The sequence below is a fragment of the Notechis scutatus genome, chromosome 2, assembly GCF_049901735.1.
Source record: "Notechis scutatus isolate UNSWTSFEM ecotype Mainland chromosome 2, rNotScu1.2, whole genome shotgun sequence".
Lineage (NCBI taxonomy): Eukaryota > Metazoa > Chordata > Lepidosauria > Squamata > Elapidae > Notechis > Notechis scutatus.
Genome location: NC_142010.1, coordinates 135073851 through 135094055, shown reverse-complemented (window position 1 = coordinate 135094055; position 20205 = coordinate 135073851). Strand labels below are relative to the sequence as shown.

The 20205-nt window shown below is 41.2% G+C and overlaps 1 protein-coding gene across 1 annotated transcript in view; it reads left to right on the top strand.

The window, feature by feature from the left end:
* Positions 1-20205, top strand: part of ANKRD52 (ankyrin repeat domain 52) — a 63825-nt gene that overhangs the window by 4501 nt on the left and 39119 nt on the right. Inside the window, exons 2-6 of the mRNA XM_087956281.1 lie at positions 5923-6006; positions 10090-10168; positions 13145-13215; positions 16253-16453; positions 17700-17787. Coding sequence (XP_087812407.1) covers positions 5923-6006; positions 10090-10168; positions 13145-13215; positions 16253-16453; positions 17700-17787 — 523 coding nt within the window. The remainder of the gene's footprint in view (positions 1-5922; positions 6007-10089; positions 10169-13144; positions 13216-16252; positions 16454-17699; positions 17788-20205) is intronic.

Genomic DNA, 20205 nt, shown 5'->3' with positions numbered 1-20205 from the left:
ACGGCTATCATTAGTTAGGAAGCTGGGTTTCATCTGGGTGCCTGGTTGGGGTGTGTTTGAGCTGGAGGTATCAGGGGGATCTGTTTGTGCCCAGGTGTTTGCCTGGCTTGTGGTGTGGAGATTTTTTGTTTGTGAGTGCAGGCTTCCAAATGATTGACAGCCTGGTGGAATCATCTCTTCTGTTCATGCTTTCTGGTCTTTTTCAATCTCTATGGCTTCTCTGATGATTCTGTGATTAGGGTTTTCTATAGTGGCCAGGGTTTTGGTGCCATTGAAGTTGATGCTATGACCTGTGGCTTCCATGTGTTGGACTAGTGAGGAAGTGTGTTCCAGATTTTTGACTGCATTTTTGTGTTCATCCAGGCGGGTGCTTATTCTTCTATTGGTCTGTCCAATGTATGTGGCCGGCATGATGCACAGGGGACTTCGTATATGCCTTGGTTTTCCAGGTCAATTTTATCTTTGGGGTTGCTAAGGATGGCTGCTATTTTTCTGTCTGTTTTGAAGGCAGTCCTGATGTGATGTCTGTGTAGTACCTATTTATATATATATAATATATATAAATATATATAAATATATATAAATATATAAATATAAATAATATAAAAAATATAAATAATATAAATATAAATAATATAAATATAAATATAAAGATGAATACTGTGTCCATTGCATTTCATATGGATGACTCATCTTTCCCCCTTTATCCTCCCTCCTTTTTGATGTTGTGTCCAAGGACTTGTAGGGAAGTAAACCTAAGGTTAGCCGGATTGAAAGACTTTTCTGAAAAGAGATGCAGAGGCTGAAGTTTTTCCTCCTCTGGAAGATGAGATGAACAGATGGGATTAGATCTGCTTTGTACTAGCCTGTGCTGAGCGTGTAGGAGGACCAGGAGGGTATTCAGTACAGTTCTCTGTTGTATATATATTTTTTTCTTTTTGTGTGTGGAGGATTGCAGTTAAGAGTGATGCCAGGAAGATAAGGGAGTTGTCTTGTTTGTGTTCTTTGATTACATTTCTCTTTGGTGTAGGACTTGCATACAATAAAATATGTCTTTTGTTGTTATTGTGGATTTCTAAACCACCACAGTAACACAACTCTTACCAATAGTAGTGTATAGCAATAATCCATATATATGTATAACAACATAATGTAACAATTACAAAAATTAAAAATATATATCCCCTCCCCCTTCCCCTCCTCCCCCCACACCTGCCATGCTCAATAAATTGCATTTTAAAGTCCCTGAGAAGAACTTTTCTTACACTTTCTTTTAGAAGGAAAACAACATCTTGCTTTCTTGGAGGAGACTGTTCCATTAGTAAAAAAACAGCTCTTCCTGGCAACTATAACCCCGCTCCCTCCGATCAATTGTAGCTGAGTGCCAAGCCATATAGGACGTTACAATTTAGAAGCAGCTCTTTAAACTGCACCCAGAAATCCATTGTATTGCTTGTAGCATAGGTGTAATGTACTCAGGGTATCAAGGTGGTTCCATTTTGTACCAGTTGCATTTTGAATGATCTTGAGAGACCTCTTCATACAATATTGCACCTTGCAGTAATCTTAGCAGGTCATAATTGGGAGCATTGTATCACTGATACAGGGCTCTCTTATTCCATATAGGGCTACAGTTGGTTCATTAACCAAAGCTAGGCGCAAATGCCCTCCTGGTCAGTACACCCACCTCCCTTTCCATAATTATTTTGCAATAAAATATCCAAGCTGATGGAGATCTGTATGATCCAGCCTCCTCCTGTCTTTTTCATAAGCAAGGAGGGGCATGGATCTATACTATAAGTAACAAGAGTGAACATCTTATCTACATTGTTGAACATAGGTAGGTAGGTATGCGCCTGCATTCAGGCCTCTACAAGCCATCTTCACTTCTCCTTTCTTACTGCGTTGGCTGATTGTCACCTAGCAGATTTGCTCAGGGTGATTAATGGAGAAGAGTTAGCATTGGAATCTCTGCCTGACTGCTGTGACCAAATCGATCAGCACTTTGCTGATAAAATTATTTAGTTTCACTAAGATATTGAATCCTCCTGGATAGTCTGTGATGCTGATTAGATCGATGGTTCTTAACCTTTTCTTCACCACCAACCCCCCTTTAAATACCTTTTGTGACCAAGCACCGCCAAGACTTAAGATTTAAATCATAACTTTTCTTCAAGCCTTCTGTGACAACATTGCAGCCCTTTGGGCCCACGCACCATAGGTTGAGAACCACTGGAGTAGATAATTACTTTAGATAATCCCAGTTTTTAACAAACCCCAGTTTTTAACATGCTCCTGTAAAGAATTAAGGAGAGAGTCAGCCCGATCTCTCTTGGGAGGCTGTTCCAAAGCAGCATCTCTACCTTCGCTCCCCTTGCTTCTTGGAAATACGGAGCTGTGGCAATTTTCTTCCTAGATGATTTAACAAGTTGGGACAATTCAAAGTGGAGAAGGCCTACTTAGAAGAAGCTTTAAAGGTCCAAAATAGCACGTTACCCTTGTGATGCATTTTGTCTTATATTTATTTTAAACTTACTCTGGTGGTTTTCATGTTTTTCATACGGTGTTAGCCACTGAGACTTACCAGATTATGGTGGGATTTAAATTAATTCAATCAATATAATAGAACTATTATATTAATAGTTTTAGTAGTGAACACATCATGTGTTTCTTTGATATGCAAATATACCCATTGTGGCATAGCATTATGTGCAATTGTTTGCTCTTTGTGTGTGAACGTAGCCATTCATTTTGTCTGTCCAACATTTCCCTAGGATCAAGAATGCAGAATGAGGTGTCAAATGACATGTCCCCAAAGTTTTGGATGAGACTTCCACTATTTATAAAAGTTGTTGTTGAATTGTAGAATGATGATGATACACATGAAAATTGTAGGCTGATGATACACATGAAAAGTAATCATATTAACTACAGTGCAATGAGTGATTTATTGATAATTATGTATTATTCTGTATTTGTTTAATATTTCCTCCATCACATAATTACATTTGAGACTTGTCCAGATCTCTTCCACTTGGTGTGTAACTTGTTTGCAAGTGCAATCTATCAGACAAAAGGTTGGGCATCATTAGGTCAGTTTGTATCTAGGAAGAAAAAAAGCCTGCTGCATGTTGTCTTATACCTTCCATCATGGAGAAAAGCCAACAATTACATGGAAGATATAGTTGTGGACATAAACCTCTAATTATTCTACTGCATTTGTTCAAGTTAGACAGCCTATAGCCTGCACAGGTGTTGTGTGTGGGCTGTTGTATAGGATGGAAGACCTTGGGTTCACTGCCCACATAAATATTCATATTCCTGGAAGGAGACTACAACAGGGAAGTAAGCAGGTGCAAGGGGATGGCATTCAGCTTTGTTCGGGTATTTTCCCACGTCATAGTAGTGGTGCTTTTAAAGTTGTAGCAACGTTTCTGCAGAATCTCATCTGCCATCATCAGGCTTTTGTATAGTGTTCGTCTGTGAGTGTGTGTGTGTATGTATGTATGTATGTATGTGTGTGTGTGTGTGTGTGTGTGTATATATATATAATTTAATTTTTTTACTTAGAGTTGCATAAACTTCACTATGATGATTTAGAAACTGTAATATAACTTTATGTAATTATTTAAAATATTTCATGAAAAGTTATAATCCGTAAAAAAAATATAATACCTTAAATTACAGCTTACTTAAGAAACAAGCTGATTTGCAGGTTCATGCCTCATGGAATAGATAGCAAGATGTAAGAAAGAAAGTCTCCATTTTAACTAAAAGGTTTTACTGACAATATAATTCTTTTGGCTTTCTGCTTCATAACCTCGTGGGGTAAGAGGCCAAGTAAGGTTGATTTGAGCCCAAAATTTCTGTTGCTAAATGAGATAGCTGTGGGCTTTGCCACAGTTGTTAAGTGAATCACTGCAGTTGTTAAATAACACGTTTGTCAAGTGAACCTGGCTTTCCTATTGACTTTGCTTGTTAGAAGGTCGCAAAATGTGATCACACGACCCCGGGACACTGCAGCTGTCATAAATATGAGTAATTTCCCCTGGATTTTGATCATGTGACCGTGGGGGTGCTGCAGTGTGAAAAGCGGTCATAAGTCACTTTTTTTCAGTGCCACTTTTTAACCATTCACTAAATAAATGGTTGTCAGTCAAGGAGTACCTGACAGGAAGCTCAACCAGGAGTATTAGTTCTATTTTTATTGTAAGGTTACATTAACAGAATCTTGCATGACTGAAAGTATTTCTCCTTTCCCTTTCTAGGGAGGGTTTCTTTTGAAGCATTTCCCATGCTATTCCCTCTTCTATGGCTGAGACATCTTTTACATGTTGTCTAGTCTGTGGCTCTCCTTCCTGTCTCCCAGTGTCATTCCTGCATACCATTACAGATCTTGATGATGCAGATCAACAGATGTAAAACCCTACCTTAACATCCCGTGGCAAGTTCCACAGGAAAGTCTACGCCGAAATGTCTCTCTGCTTCAAAGAATCTGCATGACATACAGCTTCCGTTTCCTCTTTCTTTTTTCTTTTGGCTTAAAGAAAGGGTTGAAGCCATTTATTGCAGTAAAATCAGTGTTGGGTTGTTTTTGCATTCTCCAACACATTTATTCCTTCTTTGCAGGCAGGTTATTAGAAAAGATACATAGTTGCCACAAATAATGGGATTGCCAAAATGATTGTGAACTCTAACCTCTATGGTGGAAAAAAGCCCCAAAAGGTCTACAATAGTTTTCTCTTCTGCCATCATCTTAAAGGAACTTGCGCCTATGATACTCTGCTCATTTCGTTTATCGTACCCCCTTCACCAAATGGTGGTATAGGTTATTGTTGTGACTAAAGGATTACAAGATGATCTGAAAAAAACTAGTTTTTCTGTATTCTGCACAGTAGTGGATTTGTAAGCTGTGCAGATGCAAATAGATAAACTCTACAAGATGTCCATAACAAAGTACATTTATTAGTTCATCAGGTATCCTCATAACTCACATTTGTGACAAAGTTCTTTAATGACCAATCCTTTGCATATCTGCCTTGTAGGTAAAAGATGGTTATCTCCTAACCCATCATGTAGCGATAGAAAGCAGCTGCCATGAGTTAGGGAGTTCAGGCAAAAGTGAGGAAAACTCCCCCAACCCATGGAGGGTTAAATTAGTGACCAATCAGGATTACAGATGTGGCCACGTGACATGAACTACATTTCCCAGGATACCTTTAACTACATTTACCATGATGCGTTCCCTTAAGGGGACAGCTCATAATTCCTAAGTAACTATCCAATTCCCATAGACTGGCTGGGACAGCACACTAGTAGACTTGCTTTCTGGTGCAGTTTGCCCTCAACTTACCAGTGCATTTGGAAGTGGAATTTTGGTTGTAAGTCATTATAGACATAAGCCGAGGCATCCATGTGATTGGACCCAATTGTACCATTGTTTCTATGGCGGTTGCAAATCACACAGTTGTAAGTGGTAAGCCATTCTCCCAAACTGGTATATTTTGCCGAAACCAGTCATGTGTACACAGGACACTGCAATCAGTCATAAATGTGAGCCAGTGGCCAAGTGCCTGAAGTATGGTCGTGTGACTGGAGAGGCCCTGACATTTTAGGATGGCCGGAAGTGTTTTACAGACTGTAAAGCACCCTTTCTGAGGCTATCCTAACTCCAAATGGTCTTTAAACAATCAGTGATAAGGAGTGTATCCAGAATTCCAGTTATTATATGTGAACAGCAGTGACATGGTCTTAAAAGTCAATATCTGAGGATTCAATCACATCACCTCTTCTGCCTAAGGACCTAGGATACAGGGGCTTTTTAAAAACTCTTTGCTCAGATTTGTGGGTTTCTGCTATTAATGGTTTTTTTTTCCTCTTCACCATTCTTAACTTAATCTTACTGTTTTCTATCTTTTGCAGCCTCCTCTGGTCCAAGCCATTTTTAACCGTGATATAGAGGAGGTGCGGTCATTACTGAGTCAAAAGGAGAATATCAATGTGTTGGTAAGTCTTGGAATGATTCTTTCTCCTAGTGTTTCTGCTTCTCTTGGCTTTGCACACATAGTATATTTTCCCAAAATTGGCCTTTCCTTCCAGCTGGCTGTTTTGTGTCATCGTTATTCCCTAAACATCACATGCTAGTCATTAAATATGACATTCCCACATCTTAGAGAGTCTGGGTTTGGTTGGGTTTTCAGTGGGCCTTTTTCAAACAGTTTTTCATATCTTGGCATTGGTTCAAGATTTGTAAAACGAATACAATGATTAAATAATTCTAAGGTTGTTCTAGTTCTAAATAGATAAGGATAGCAATGTACTTTGTATATTCAGAATTAGTTGCATAGCAGAGGGGATTGTTCATTATTGGTAAATAGCCACTTTGTTGGGAATTGGCTGCACAGTACCAGATGTATTGGTCTAGTTGTACTGAGCAGTGGGTGGTACCGGAATTAGCAGTTGTGTTTGGCATGAAGCGTGTTCTGGATTAGTCTTGTGGTCTTTGAGTGAGAACAGCTTGTGTTATAGGTTTTTAAATTTTATTCTTGTACATCCCATGAAGCTGTATTTGGCTTTTCATTTCATTCTGGCTCACTTAGTAGAGGCCCATATACAATACATGCCTGTTTAATACATAAATCTTGCTACAAATTGTGCTACTTATGAGCTGCTTTGACCTCTCAACCAGGGAGTGGGGTGGAGAGTGATATTTGGACTGTCAAAATCCATCCCCGAATAAGATTATTCTTTTAATTGATGTTGAGTTTTCAAAACTTTGTTGCGTTTACTTCTAGGGGCGCAGGTAATCCTTGACAGTTGGGACCAGAATATTGGTTGCTGAGCGAAGCAGTAGTTAAGCAAGCTGCCATGTGATTGCTTTATTCAACAACTGCAATCCCAGCAATTTCCTAGGTTGTTAAGTGGACAGAGTGAAAGAGCTGCATACCAAAGAATTTCAGCTCAAAAGCCTGCAGGGGGGATTTCAATTGTTTCAATTGTTTGCCTGCAAAAGGATTTCCCCTCCCCTCCACGCACAAAGCAGAAATAGTTTCTGGGGCTAAAGGAAGAGAGATTTCTGCAACCCACAGAAGGACTTCAACCACCCTTCAGCCCCTTCCTTTGCAATCTTTCTTGTCTGCTTCCTAACTGACTTTCTGGGGAAGTCTGCAGAGAAGATTGCAAATGGTCAGATTGCAAGTGGTTGTGGGACATTTGGCAGCCAGTCACTCTGGTTGGCAGTCTGGTTGCCAAGCAGTAAATCCAGTTGGCAGTCTGGTTGCCAAGCACCTGTAATGCGGTCATGTAATTATTGAGGGGGCGGGGGGAATGCAGTGAGGTTTTAAGATGGCCAGGAGTGCTTTGCGGTCCATAAAGCAACCTTTCCAGCTGTTGTGATTTTGAGTGGTCTTTAAATGATCTGTGGCAAATTGAGGACTATCTGTAATGAAAGCTAAAGTTTCTGAAGTAACTGCCAATTCCAGTTTACAACCTCTATTTACAAGCACGATTGAGCCCAACATTTCTGCTGCTAAGCAAGACAGTTGTTAAGTGAGTCTTGGTCCATTTTATGACCCTTTGTCCTGGTTATTAAGCAAATCATTACAGCTATTAAGTGAATCATGCAGTGATTAGGCAAATCTGGCTTGCCTCATTGTCTTGCCTTGTTAGAAGCTCCCTAGGAAGATTGCAAATGACAACCCCAGCACATTGCAACCATTGTAAATACACGCCAGTTGTCAAGCACCTGAAGTTTGATTAGGTGACTGGGAATGCTGCAACAGTCAAAACTGTGAGAACTTCTTATAAGTCATTTTTTCAGTGCCATTGTTACTTAACAGTCATTAAGTGAATAGTCGTAAGTCAAGGACTACCTTTGGAGGATCTGTCACAAGTTCAGGCAGTTAATAAGCAGCTGCCTGTTAATTCAAGGCCGACTGTATACACTTGTAATATTGCGTGTCAGTACAGTTGCATTCTTATTTAATGCATTGGGATTGATTATGATTTTCACTACTCGGTTGGCTAATTAGATGTTGATTTATACCTCAGAGAGGAAAGCAGAGAGATGTGAGTGGAAGTGTTTTCTGCAGAAGATTTTCCATAGCTAAAGTTTCCCACTGAAAGCATTCTAATTCAGGTCTTGAGAGTTGTATGACATTTTGTTGTTTTCTTGTGCATTGCTCAATATTCTTTCCAATGTTGCAATAAGGGTATTTTTTCTGTTCGTCACAATTTTTAGAGCTTTTCAAAGTTATGATTGCACTGTTAGTTGCCTTACATTTAATTGCATTTGCCATTCTGAAGTGAGCAAACTGAGATGAACTATCTTGCTACCAGTACACTTGCATACATGTTTTATCCTACATACTATTCTGCTTTCTGGGAAATTTGTGTGCATAATCCAGGTACATTGACAGAATGTCACTGTGTTGCTAAGGATTTAAAAGAATATTCTCGACTAATGTCAGGGATTGAACACTCGTTAGGCTTACTCTTATTTTCTTTGAATAACACACCATTAAGATTAAATCATGATTGTGCAAAAATGTCAGTAGTTGTAGACTAATTCGCTTTTACAAAAAACATGTTCACAGTTACTTAGTTTTATTCACTGATGAGCCATTGGTAAGTATTAAGAAATCCTAGAATTTGCAGGAACAATTTGAAAAGACCTTGAAATGGTTACTCAATTCTTTATAGCTAATTTTTCCTTGAAATTCATCAGGAAGAAAGCATCCAAATAAAAGGTAAGATTACATATTCATGACAAAACACCTTCCTTCTAATTAAGCTCATTGTACTTGGCTAAGCTAAAATGAATAACTGGATTCAAAAGCGGCCCAAAAGAGCCAACTTGACATGTGGGTTGAAAGAAAAGATCATGATGACTAGACAGTGAGGACAGTCAGATTATTTTGTACTTTCTGTCATCAAGGAGAAAAGCAAGAATAGTTGGGTATACAAGTTACTTTGAGTTTAAAAAGTGACATGACCATTTTTCACACTTAGGACCTTCGTAGCATCCCCAAGGTCATGTGGTCAAAAATTTAGGTGCTTGGTAACAGATATGTATTTTATGATGGTTATGGGGTCATACAATCACCTTTTGCAACCTTCTGACAAGCAAAGTCAATGGGGAAGCCAGGTTCACTTAACAACCATGTTACTAATTAAACAACTGATCCACTTAACGACTGTGACAAGAAAGGTCATAAAATGGGGCAAAATTCACTTCACAATTGTCTTGCTTAGCAGCCGAAATTTTGGGGTCAATTATAGAAGTAAGTCAAGGACTACCTCTAAGATTTACTGTTACTGAAGTTGTATAATTCAGTTTATGTTCTGTCTACTCAAAGGACCCTCAATTATTCCTGACTTGAGGCAAATTATTTAATCAAACGTTACTGGCTTTTGGCAGATACAAGGAGTGTATTTATGGAAGATATGCTTACTGTGTAGGCAGACAAGCTTAATACTTTTTCTACCTAATATCTGGCATGTTGGATAAAAATAAGTTTAAAAAAAAAAACCTCATATAAATTGTGGAAATATACAGTTAGTCCTTGACTTAAGACTGCAATTGGAACTGGAATTTCCATGGCTGAGGGATGCAGTTAAGTGAGTAGCAGATGATTTGACAGCCTTTTTTGTGCCATAGTCATTAAGTGAATTGCCATGCTTGTTAAGCGAATCTGGCTTTCCCCATTGACTTGGCTTGTTGGAAGCCACCTGGGAAGGTCACAAATGGTGATCATGTGACCTTGGGATGCCACCAGTGCCATAAATACATGCCAGTTGCTAAGTGCTCAAATTTTGATATGTGTCCATGGGGGGATGCTGCGATGCTAAATCGTGAGAACCAGTTATAGCAACTTTTTTCAGTGCTGTCATTAAACAAATGATTGTAGGGCAGGGACTACCTGCATTGCAGATCTAAGCGCAAGATGATTCTAACCACCCAAAGTCACTCTCGATACCAAGAGTGTAATATATATTTAGTCAATAAATAAATATCCTTAGATTATGCAGAATATAGAATGTATAATTTTTAAAATATGTATATTGATTATTTTGTTTCCCCCAAATCAGGACCAAGAGAGACGAACCCCTTTGCATGCAGCTGCATACTTAGGGGACACCTCTATTGTTGAACTCCTAATACTATCAGGTAAGGATGGGGAAATGACCCCTTCCCCCCTTTAAAAAAAAATTGTTTGGACATGCTTATTTTATCATTGGCCAAATTGTCAGGGAGTTAGTATTGCAGTGGTAATCAAGTTTCTATAGTCCTGTTGTTGGCTTTGAGTATGGGAGATCCAGATGCAGACTTCGGCAAAGCCTCTGGCAATCTTTAAAAGAGGAAATATAACACTCTGTGGCTCGGATGGTCACAAAGAATGAATGAGAGCTCATAAAGCAGTATAGTGCTTTCTACCTTAAAAGTGCTGTAGCTAGCAGATTGCTGTTAGTAATATTCTTATTGCTAGTCATGATTCTTAAGCAGCAGAGATTTATGGAAATGTTCTCATTCTGTTCAGTGAAGCTATTTTAAAACTGACAGCCCTGTATACGGTAACTCTTCCTGTGTAGGTTGCAGGGCTGAATTAGCCTTCTGGACAGCAGAGCCAACACAGATGGTTTTTGATCCATGTGCTAAATCTTTCCAAATTAACAGCCATAAAAAACACCGGTTCACGATAACCCAAAGCAAGTGATAGTCTTTGAAGAGTGCCAGCAACATTCCCCCACATCGTTTTTCTCTTTTTAAAAAATAAAAATAAAAAATCTGCATGAAGATTGGAATGAGCTTTGATCCTTTCAGTCCCTTTATTAGGCTGGTTTTCTTGTTACTGATGCTTACTAATGTCGAGACTCTGGAAAGAGTGCAGAAAAGAGCAACGAAGATAATTACGGGGCTGGAGGCTAAAACATTTGAAGAACAGTTGCAGTTTAGTGAGGAGGATTAGGAGGTGACATTGTTTATTATTTATTATTTATTTATTGAATTTAAAATATAATATAAATATAAAAACCTCATTTAAAGCAATAAAACTAATAAGAATCAAATAAGTTAATATTAATATAATATAATAAAATCACCCTGGTGACAGCAGATCATACAAGCCGTTTAATGGGCTCCATCCCACTTTGGGTTCCATAGGCCCACTGGCAGACCCAGCGCCTTCCAGAAGAGAGTTAGAGTGGGGGCCGTTCTAATCTCTGGGGGAATGATGTTCCAGAGAGAGGGAGCCACCAAGGAGAAGGCCATTCTTCTAGGCCCCACCAGGTGTTTCTCCCTAGGGAATGGGACCTGCAGCATTTGCTGCCTCTCCGCTCTGATGGGTTGGGTAGATGTGACCGGCAAGAGATGGTCCCTCAGATAACCTGGTCCCAAGCATGAAGGGCTTTAAATGTGGCAACTAGCATCTTGAATTGCACCTGAAAGCAAATTGGCAGCCAATGCAGCTCCTGCAATAGAGGTGATACATGTGCACACAGGGTCTACATAAAACCATGCAGGCTGCTGGATTTTACACCAATTGGAGCTTCCGGATGCTCTTCAAGGGCAGCCCCATGTAGAGCACGGTGCAATAGTCAAGATGGGAAGTGATTAGGGCGGGGGCCTGCAACCTTAAACACTCAAAGAATGTTAGAGCAGCGAGCAGGACATGGAGACAGCGAGAGGAATATGGGGAGAAGCACGCCTTTCTCTCCACCCCGAAACACTGGCTGGGCCAGCTGCAGCTGACGCTACTTCTCTCGCTGCTTCCATGGCCTGCTCGTTGCAGGCGCCTTATGCAGCACATTTAAATTTAGCATGCTTCATAATGGGGAAAACTGTGTCCCCGCCTCCTCCTGGAGCCCATTATGACGGCACATCAGCTACAGCCGGCCCAGCTAGTGTCTCGGGGCAGAAAGTCACGCGTCTCCCCAAGTAGTCGAGATGCGCGCAGCACCGAGAAGGGCTGGAAGAAGAGGCAAGTAGAGGGATGCTTCATTCCCGCCTGGAATACAGAACGAGTCTCCATCTGCCACCATCACCCTTACCTCTTCAGCCAAGGAGTGACGGCGAGGGGCGGGAACAGCCAGTGGTGGGATCATCCGACAGGGAGCCATAGGAGAGGGCCCAAAGAGCCGCATGCGGCTCTGGAGCCACACGTTGCCAACCCACAGACTAGGGCATGTGTGACTGTGAGTTGATCCAGGAAAGGGTGTAACCGGTACACAACCTGCAATTGTGCAAAGGCCCTCCTGGCAACGACTGCCACCTGCTCGTGCAGGAGTCATGAGTCCAGGAGAACCCCCAGATTACACACAGGATCTGTTTGGGGTGGTACCACACCCCACCCAAGACCAAAGGTGGCAATTCTCCCTGAGCCAACGAATCCCAACCCCGATAGCAGTGTTCTAATATTTGAGGGGCTGCCACAAAGAAGAGGGGGGGTCAGTTTATTTTCCAAAGCACTAGAAGGCAAGTCAAGAAACAATGGATGGAAACTAATCAAGGAGAAAAGCAATCTGGAACTAAGAGAAATTTCCTTGTCAGTGAGAACAATTGCCTTCTGAAGTTTTAGATGCTCCATCCCTGGAGACTTTTAAGAAGAGGCTGCACAGCCACTTGTCTGGAATGGAACAGGGTCTCCTGTTTGAGCAAGGGGGTTAGTCTAGAAGACCTCCAAAGGTCCTTTTCAACTCTATTATTCTGTAATACGTCTGTAAGTAATGTAAGAATTGTGTGGAAATCCATGGAAGTTAATTCTGGGGATTACATCTTTTTCGGATGCGATTCACAACCCCCACCCGACCCCAAATATTTGAAGTAAATGATGCTGATTTAGCATATAGAATGTTTGGCAGGTAACGGGACAGTTGCTTTAATTTTCAGCCACATTTTTTATAGACAGGGATGCCTCCTAAATGCAATACTAATGTTCTTTCTTTATTAATCAGTTGGCAGTTTCCCTGGAAAACAGCTGTTTGCTAAATAAGCACTGGGATTAAAGATTAAAAATGGTCTTATTGTTATGATAAAAGTCTAAGGAATGCCTTGCTATTCAACTAGTTTAATATAATGTTTGTTTTCTTCTCTTAATGAATGCATGCTTGAGAGAACTTGCTTCATCCCCTTTCTTTTCTTCTGTAGGTGCTAACGTCAATGCAAAGGACACTCTTTGGCTAACCCCGTTACACCGTGCTGCAGCTTCTCGTAATGAGGTAAATGTCAGGCGTTTCACAGGGTGCTATAGTCATGGTGCCAGTAAAGTGACAAAAGTAAATTCCAGACACTGAACATCATAATAAACTGCCATGTTTAGGGCCAAGTTCATTTCTCCTCTGGTCTTTTTATTCTTCGTTGTACTAAATATTTTGGGAATCTTGTAGAATAGACTTTATCTCCTTGGACACATTGGGTAGCAACACCTTTTGGATGGTAAAGTTGAAAGAACTGCAAAAAGGCTTGCAGGCTGTTACTAGCAGTACATTTTCCCATGGGACAAAGGTGTGAGGCAGGAGTATAAGGGTGATTGCCTTGTAGTGGCTCATTTCTGAACCTTCTTGTTTACTGAGGAAGCCTTGTGCCTACATTGTCAATATATGAAATGTAAAAGAAGATCTACTCGTTTGTTGTATGAATTTATATACTGCCCAATCACAAACTCTATGTGGCTTATACAGTTAAAAAACAACAACAAAACACCTTCCTTTAAATATTAGCAACACTGTGATTAAAAAAATCATACCTTTCAAATACCCTAAAAGATTTTGTATGTGTGTGTCTGCAGACAGCTTTCTGGTGGCCTTGTTTCAGGCAACACACAATTTTGGGTAAAGGGATTTTGGAGAACCTCCTAAAAAGCCATGCAGGAAAAAAAAGTGCTGAACATCTGTCAAAGTATCTCAAATTCATTCTCAATTGGACATGGGTCTTGTTGTAAATCCTGAAGGGATGCCTGGGGTAGGCTTGCCTTGCTATGTGGGAATGGTTTGAACCAGTTGGGCCTGAGGAAGTGTATAGGATCCTGATGACTGTGAGCTCAACCACCTATTCTTATGATCCATACCCATCCTGGCTAACTGAAGCTGCCTTTGGGATGTTGTGTGAGTGAATTCTACAGGTGGTCAGTTCTTCGTTGAGTGAGGTGATTGTTCCTCTGGTTCTTAAGGAGGGGCTGGTCTTCCCTTCTTCAAGGAACCCTTGCTGGATGTCATCATACTGGACAATTTTCTAAGAAGGGAAGGTGATTAAGAAGGTGGTTGCACTGCAGCTACAGAGGCCTGTGGATGGAGAGAAATATATGGACCCCTTTCAGTCAGGATTCAGGCCTGGGTTCAGGATGAAAATATCATTGGTCACATGTTTAGGGGATCTCTGGCAAGAGCGGGACGAGTGTTGTGTATCTGTCCTTGCTGTCTTTGGCTTCTCGATGGCTTTCAGTATCATGAAACATGGTATCCTTCAGGATTGAATTTGTTAATTGGGAGTGGGTGGCACTGAACTGTGCTAGTTCTGCTCCTTTCACTGAGGTCAGTAGCAGTCAGCATCGATGGGGGTTGAGAGATTTGGTGCTTGGCCTACTATAAGGAGTGCTTCTGGGTTTGGTGCTCTCTCTTTCTCTCCACTTCTATTTAATTCCTGCATGAAACCACTGAATGAGATCATCCATTACTATGGGGTAAATTATCAGTACATTGATGATCCCTAATTATATGTTTTCTCTTGTGGAGAATTAGGCCATGCTGTTGATATCCTATCCCAGTCCTGGGGCCTGTGGGGACCTGGATGGAAAACAACAGGCTGTAGCTGAACTGTGGCAGGACTTTGGGTTTGGGACCTTCCATATCTGGGATTTTCCCATGTTTGAGACTGGATGGGGTTGCACTTCCCCTAACACAGGGGTCTCCAACCTTGGCCACTTTAAGACTTGTGGACTTCAACTCCCAGAGTTCCTCAGCCAGCAAAGCTGGCTGAGGAACTCTGGGAGTTGAAGTCCACAAGTCTTAAAGTGGCCAAGGTTGGAGACCCCTGCCCTAACAGACCCAGTGTGCAATCTGTGGGTCCTCCTGGAGTCACAATTCCTATTCAAGTATTGTGTGACATTTGCAGCCGTTCCTGAACTGGAGGTTCTTCTCACAGTCACTGTTGCCCTGATTACCTCCCTGGTGGACTATGGTAATAAGCTTTTTATGAGGCTGTCTTGAAGAGTATTTGGAAGCTTCAGTTGATACAAAATGTGGCGGTGCAGGCAATTATGTGTGCTCCCCCCAGATTGGCTCACATGACACCTCTGCTTGACAAGCTGCATGGATTGCCAGTTTGCTTCTGGATCCAGTTTACAGTGCAGGTTTTTACCTTTAATTGAGACTGTCCTCTTTCCAATTACGTGTGCCTATCCCATCCATCCTGCAAAAGAAGTACCTTGCAGATCCCACCTATTAAGAAGTTATATCTTTTTTGGGGGTGGGGTGGGGACTCTGGATGCCCTCTCTGTGGAAGACCATTCCTCTAAAGGTGAGATTGACCCCATCTCTGCCAACTTTCCAAAGGTCTCTCAAAACAAAGTTATGTCAGCAGGCTTGGGGATCTCAGGTAAATGGAGAACTGGTGAGATGGCTACACAGTGTTTAACATTGAAGATGCTGCCTTCTAGTCTTTCAAAATAATATTTTTTTACTATGAAATTATTTTTCTGTTCGTATATTTGATGGTCTGTATTTATTGTACTCTGCCCGGAGTCATGTTCATGAAACAGGCAACTGTATAGATGAGAGGAATGAGCTAATAAATCAGATAGAAGCCGATGAGATTTAACTAACTTAGTGTGAACCTAGCTGTCTGTAACTTAAATCGGAAGGTTTTATTAGTTGGGCTTTCACCATACTAATAACCCATGCGTCCAAATACGGGACTGCAGCATCAATTATTCTTTGTGAACCTGCCCAAATTTCTGAGAATGTAGGGAGAGGAGCTCTTAATATAATTGAGTCTGTTTAAGGCTACTCTATTGCCCTATATGAGGTTGCTCACTGGCCTTTCTTGGAATTGCTAGATCACTCTAAACTGTAGCATTTTATCTCTTCTCAGTACCTTCCATATTATGTTCCCTATTCTTTCAGGTTTTGCAGGCTTTGTTTATATTAAAACTCCCCCTGTTCATAACACAGTGCTGTCCCTTCACTTGTTAGCGCTTACTTCTTTTGCAATAGTACCTCATCCAGGCTTTAAAGCTGTCTTATGTTCCTGCCTTGGCAGAAAGCACTTAACCTCCTCCTAAAGCACTCGGCAGACATCAATGCTCGTGACAAGTATTGGCAAACACCACTGCATGTTGCTGCTGCCAACAGAGCTACCAAGTGTGCTGAGACCATCATCCCGCTGCTTAGTAATGTTAATGTGGCAGACCGCACTGGCCGCACAGCACTGCACCATGCTGTACACAGTGGGCATCTTGAGGTAAGAGGACATCCTCGTCCTTCCAGAGACGTTTATGCATGATTTCTCCATGGGGTAGAGACGAGGTATAATGATGGACATTTGTTTCGTTGTAAAGAATATCTCCCCATACAAAAGCCACTCAGAGTCCTTTTGTTAGCCGAACAAACGAACATAATAGAGTATATATCAAACTCACATAATAGAGTCTCCAGCTACTATGGTTAATGAAGAGGGGTCCTTGGCACTCTCTGAGCTTAGTTGTTTTCTTGCAGATGTTTCACTACCCAACTAGGTAACAGCATCAGTGCTAGGAGTAGCACTGATGATGTTATCTAGTTTGGGTAAAGAAATGTCTGCAGGAAAACAACTAAGCTCAGAGAACATCAAGGACCCCTCATTCCAGCACTGACCTACCAATATTCCCCTATATTGGTGCTATGATTAAGGCAAGGGCCTTTGGGGCAGTCCTTCATGGGAGTAGATTTGAAGCAAAGAAGATAAGGAAAAGATAGGTATCTTTTTTTTTTTTTACTAGATTTCAACTTTATTGCAATATTTTATTCTATTTTACTTAATTTTATTTTAAAACTGTCCATCTCCCTCACAGAGTAACTCTGGACAGTGTGCAAATAGTTCTTCCTGCCACCTTTCTGGTGCTTTTCCATGTTAGAAACATGGACATACAGTATACGATGTGAATGAAGCTTTGGCTTTTAAGATATTGCAACAGTTGGACAGAAGTCTTGGCTCTTCTAGCAGTAAAATATTTTCTCTGTCCTCGACTTTTAAGCTATAGGTATGAGACTATTGGAGAATTAGGGCTGGGATGGATTGAGTTTCTTCTTGTGCAAAGAATACATAGCGTGAAAGAAACCATTGGATGCCCATGAACTTGTTTTTTTAGAATGCACATTAAAATACAAAAAAAAATACTGATGCATGATTCATTAATTAATATGAGTAATAACATATTCCAACAGCCATGGGCTATTTTGTCTTCCATAGCAAAGTTTAATACACAAATAGGTAAATCCGATTTGCAGGCGAAGATATGGTTTTGTTATATAATAAGAGTGGGCTTTCAGATTATCCGTATCTGGATGTCATTGTGCCATTTCCCTGTGAAGCACAGACCCCAAATTTACATATATAAACAGAGCTATAGCATCCACAGGGGGAGGTGGCGGAAAACATCAAGTCGGTTGCCTTGTGTTTTTATCTTACATTATTTAATTTTCACCAAAAATGTCTATCTTCTTCCCAGATGGTAAACTTGCTCTTAAATAGAGGGGCCAATCTGAGCACATGTGACAAGAAGGAGAGACAGCCAATACATTGGGCAGCCTTTCTGGGTAAGTCCCCCTCCCACCTTTTAAGCACATCCCTTCTATTGTGCTTGATGCATTTGATATGCAGGTCTTTCAGAGAAACTATATATAAAAACATACACCCAGGATATTTGCCTAGTAAGAACAAAGGATACCCAATCTATAAAATCTATAAAAGTGAAATACCACTCATGCATCATCACAAAATCTCCACAACCATAAAGCCTACAAACTTGAAATTTGGCACATATGTTCCTCTTGGCTTCTAGGTGCTCACTAAGAACGGATTTTTTGAAATGACCATTGGAGCATTAGTATTTCCTATATTATTATGATGCTAAGGAGTTCTACTCCCCCTCCCCACCTGAATAGAAATCTGTTCCAAATGCAAAACACAAGCTGAGGAGAGAGAGTTTCAGTTTTGCTTTCACAGCACCAAGCAGCTTTAATACAGAACAGTTGAGCTAAGCCACGCCCAGGCTTCTTGCTGTCTCCTTGCTCACACAGCAAATACTATCAGTTTCCAAACAGCCCTCAACTCTCTCACACACTGACAGGATGCTAGCCAGATGAATACCGAGGGATGCTGGTAGGCAGAGGCAGAATTTGTTCCCCCTTATTTTCCTCCCCAAAAACTAAGCCCGACCACGTAGTTTCGTAGCGAAGCACGGGTATCGAGCTAGTAGTAAATAAAATAGTGAGCCACAGGTACGGTAGTAAGATGCTGTTGGCATACAGCTATTTCCCCTCCCCCATTTTGTTTATTAACATTTTTATATATTGCTGTACCTCAAACAGTTAGTTAACAACATTATTAAAATCCAGAAACCACTCAGGAATCTGTAAATAAGGGTAACAAGTCAAAATCTTTATGACAGGGGTCCCCAAACTTGGCAACTTTAAGACTTGTGGACATCAACTCCCAGAATTCTGGGGGTTGAAGTCCACAAGTCTTAAAGTTGCCAAGTTTGGAGACCTCCGCTCTATGAAATGTTTCCATCTTGACAGCCTTCTTAAATGGGAGGATGCTGCCTGGATGGGGGTGATGCTGTTTCAAAGGAGCTTGGCACCGGTAAAAAAAACCACCTCCTAACTCGCCTATCCTCATACGGAGGACCACAAGTGGCACACCAGCTAAAGCTGGGCACAGGCTTCTCAACTTGTGAGTCCAGAAGAACCCCTGCTCTGTTCCTTTGGGGGCAGTGCAACTCCATCTAGAGTAAGAACTGGACCTGGCAGAGAACAAGTGTTTTGGGCCAACAAGATCTCCTTCGGTCAAGACTTACCCTACATCTCTGGTTTGGCCAATGAGGAGGCATATTTCTAATGCATACTAATGATACCTCACTCAAACTAACAGATGACCTCACCCAGGGATTTCACATAGACGCCATAAACACTAGTGCAGGGGTCCTTAATCCTTGGGCCGAAACCTAATACTGGGAATACTGATTCCATTGGGAATCAGGCCACACAAGTGGCAGGTGAACGGGTGAGCACATAAAACTCCATTTGCACAAACAATTGGTGCCCGCCCTCATGCACAAAGCCCCATTTGCACAATGTGCCTGCTACTTGCACAAATGGAACTTTGAACGTGAACCTGTCCACTGTTTGTGTGGAACCGTCCCTCTCTTCCCCCACTGCTGCTGCCGCCACCACTACCAATCTACAAAGCTGGAAAGGTTGGGGACCATTGCACTAATGGTAAGAGAACCAAAGACTCTGGAACCACTCAGGAATAACCACAGGCCGGGTCTTCCTCGTCCCGCATGTGTGCTGACAGTATGCAAAACTATTTTCCCAGGAAAGGTTAAGGGGATCTACATGGCTAGGAACAGAGATCCAAGGCAGAACCAGGGTGGCCCACATAGGTAGGAGCCCAGTGAATCTGTCTCATATCAGAACAATATTCCTAGTTAAGTAACTATGACTGCCTGCCACTTTGTTTCTGGCACTAGATACAGAATTATCTTGCTCAGAGGAATTTGTTTCATCTTCAGCAAAGTGTAGAATGTCACACTAAGAGGCAAGGGGCAGCTGTTATTAGATCTGCTGCTTACCTTACCTTATCTTTTAATTCCTATCACCTGTTGATTTCATTACTCTTGCCACATTCAGTCTGCAATCAGTAATGAATTGCATAATCCCCTCCAGTTCGATGGAATTTAATTATACACAAAGGCATTAAGATAACATTAGCAGCTGTTAAAATGCTATTTGGATCCATTAACTCCCCAGTAATCTCTTTTTATATTTCAGCAGAGAAGCAAAACATCGGGACAGGAAAAGTTGCCTTTTTTTAATGCCAGGGAACAAAGTTGTCTGTCTTGTCATTTCTTATTGTCAAACTCCACATCTCATGGAGTTTCATATAAATTGCAAGTGGGGCACCAAAGTAAAGTACCTTTCCCTCATGAGCATGTCTCCCTGTTGGGATCA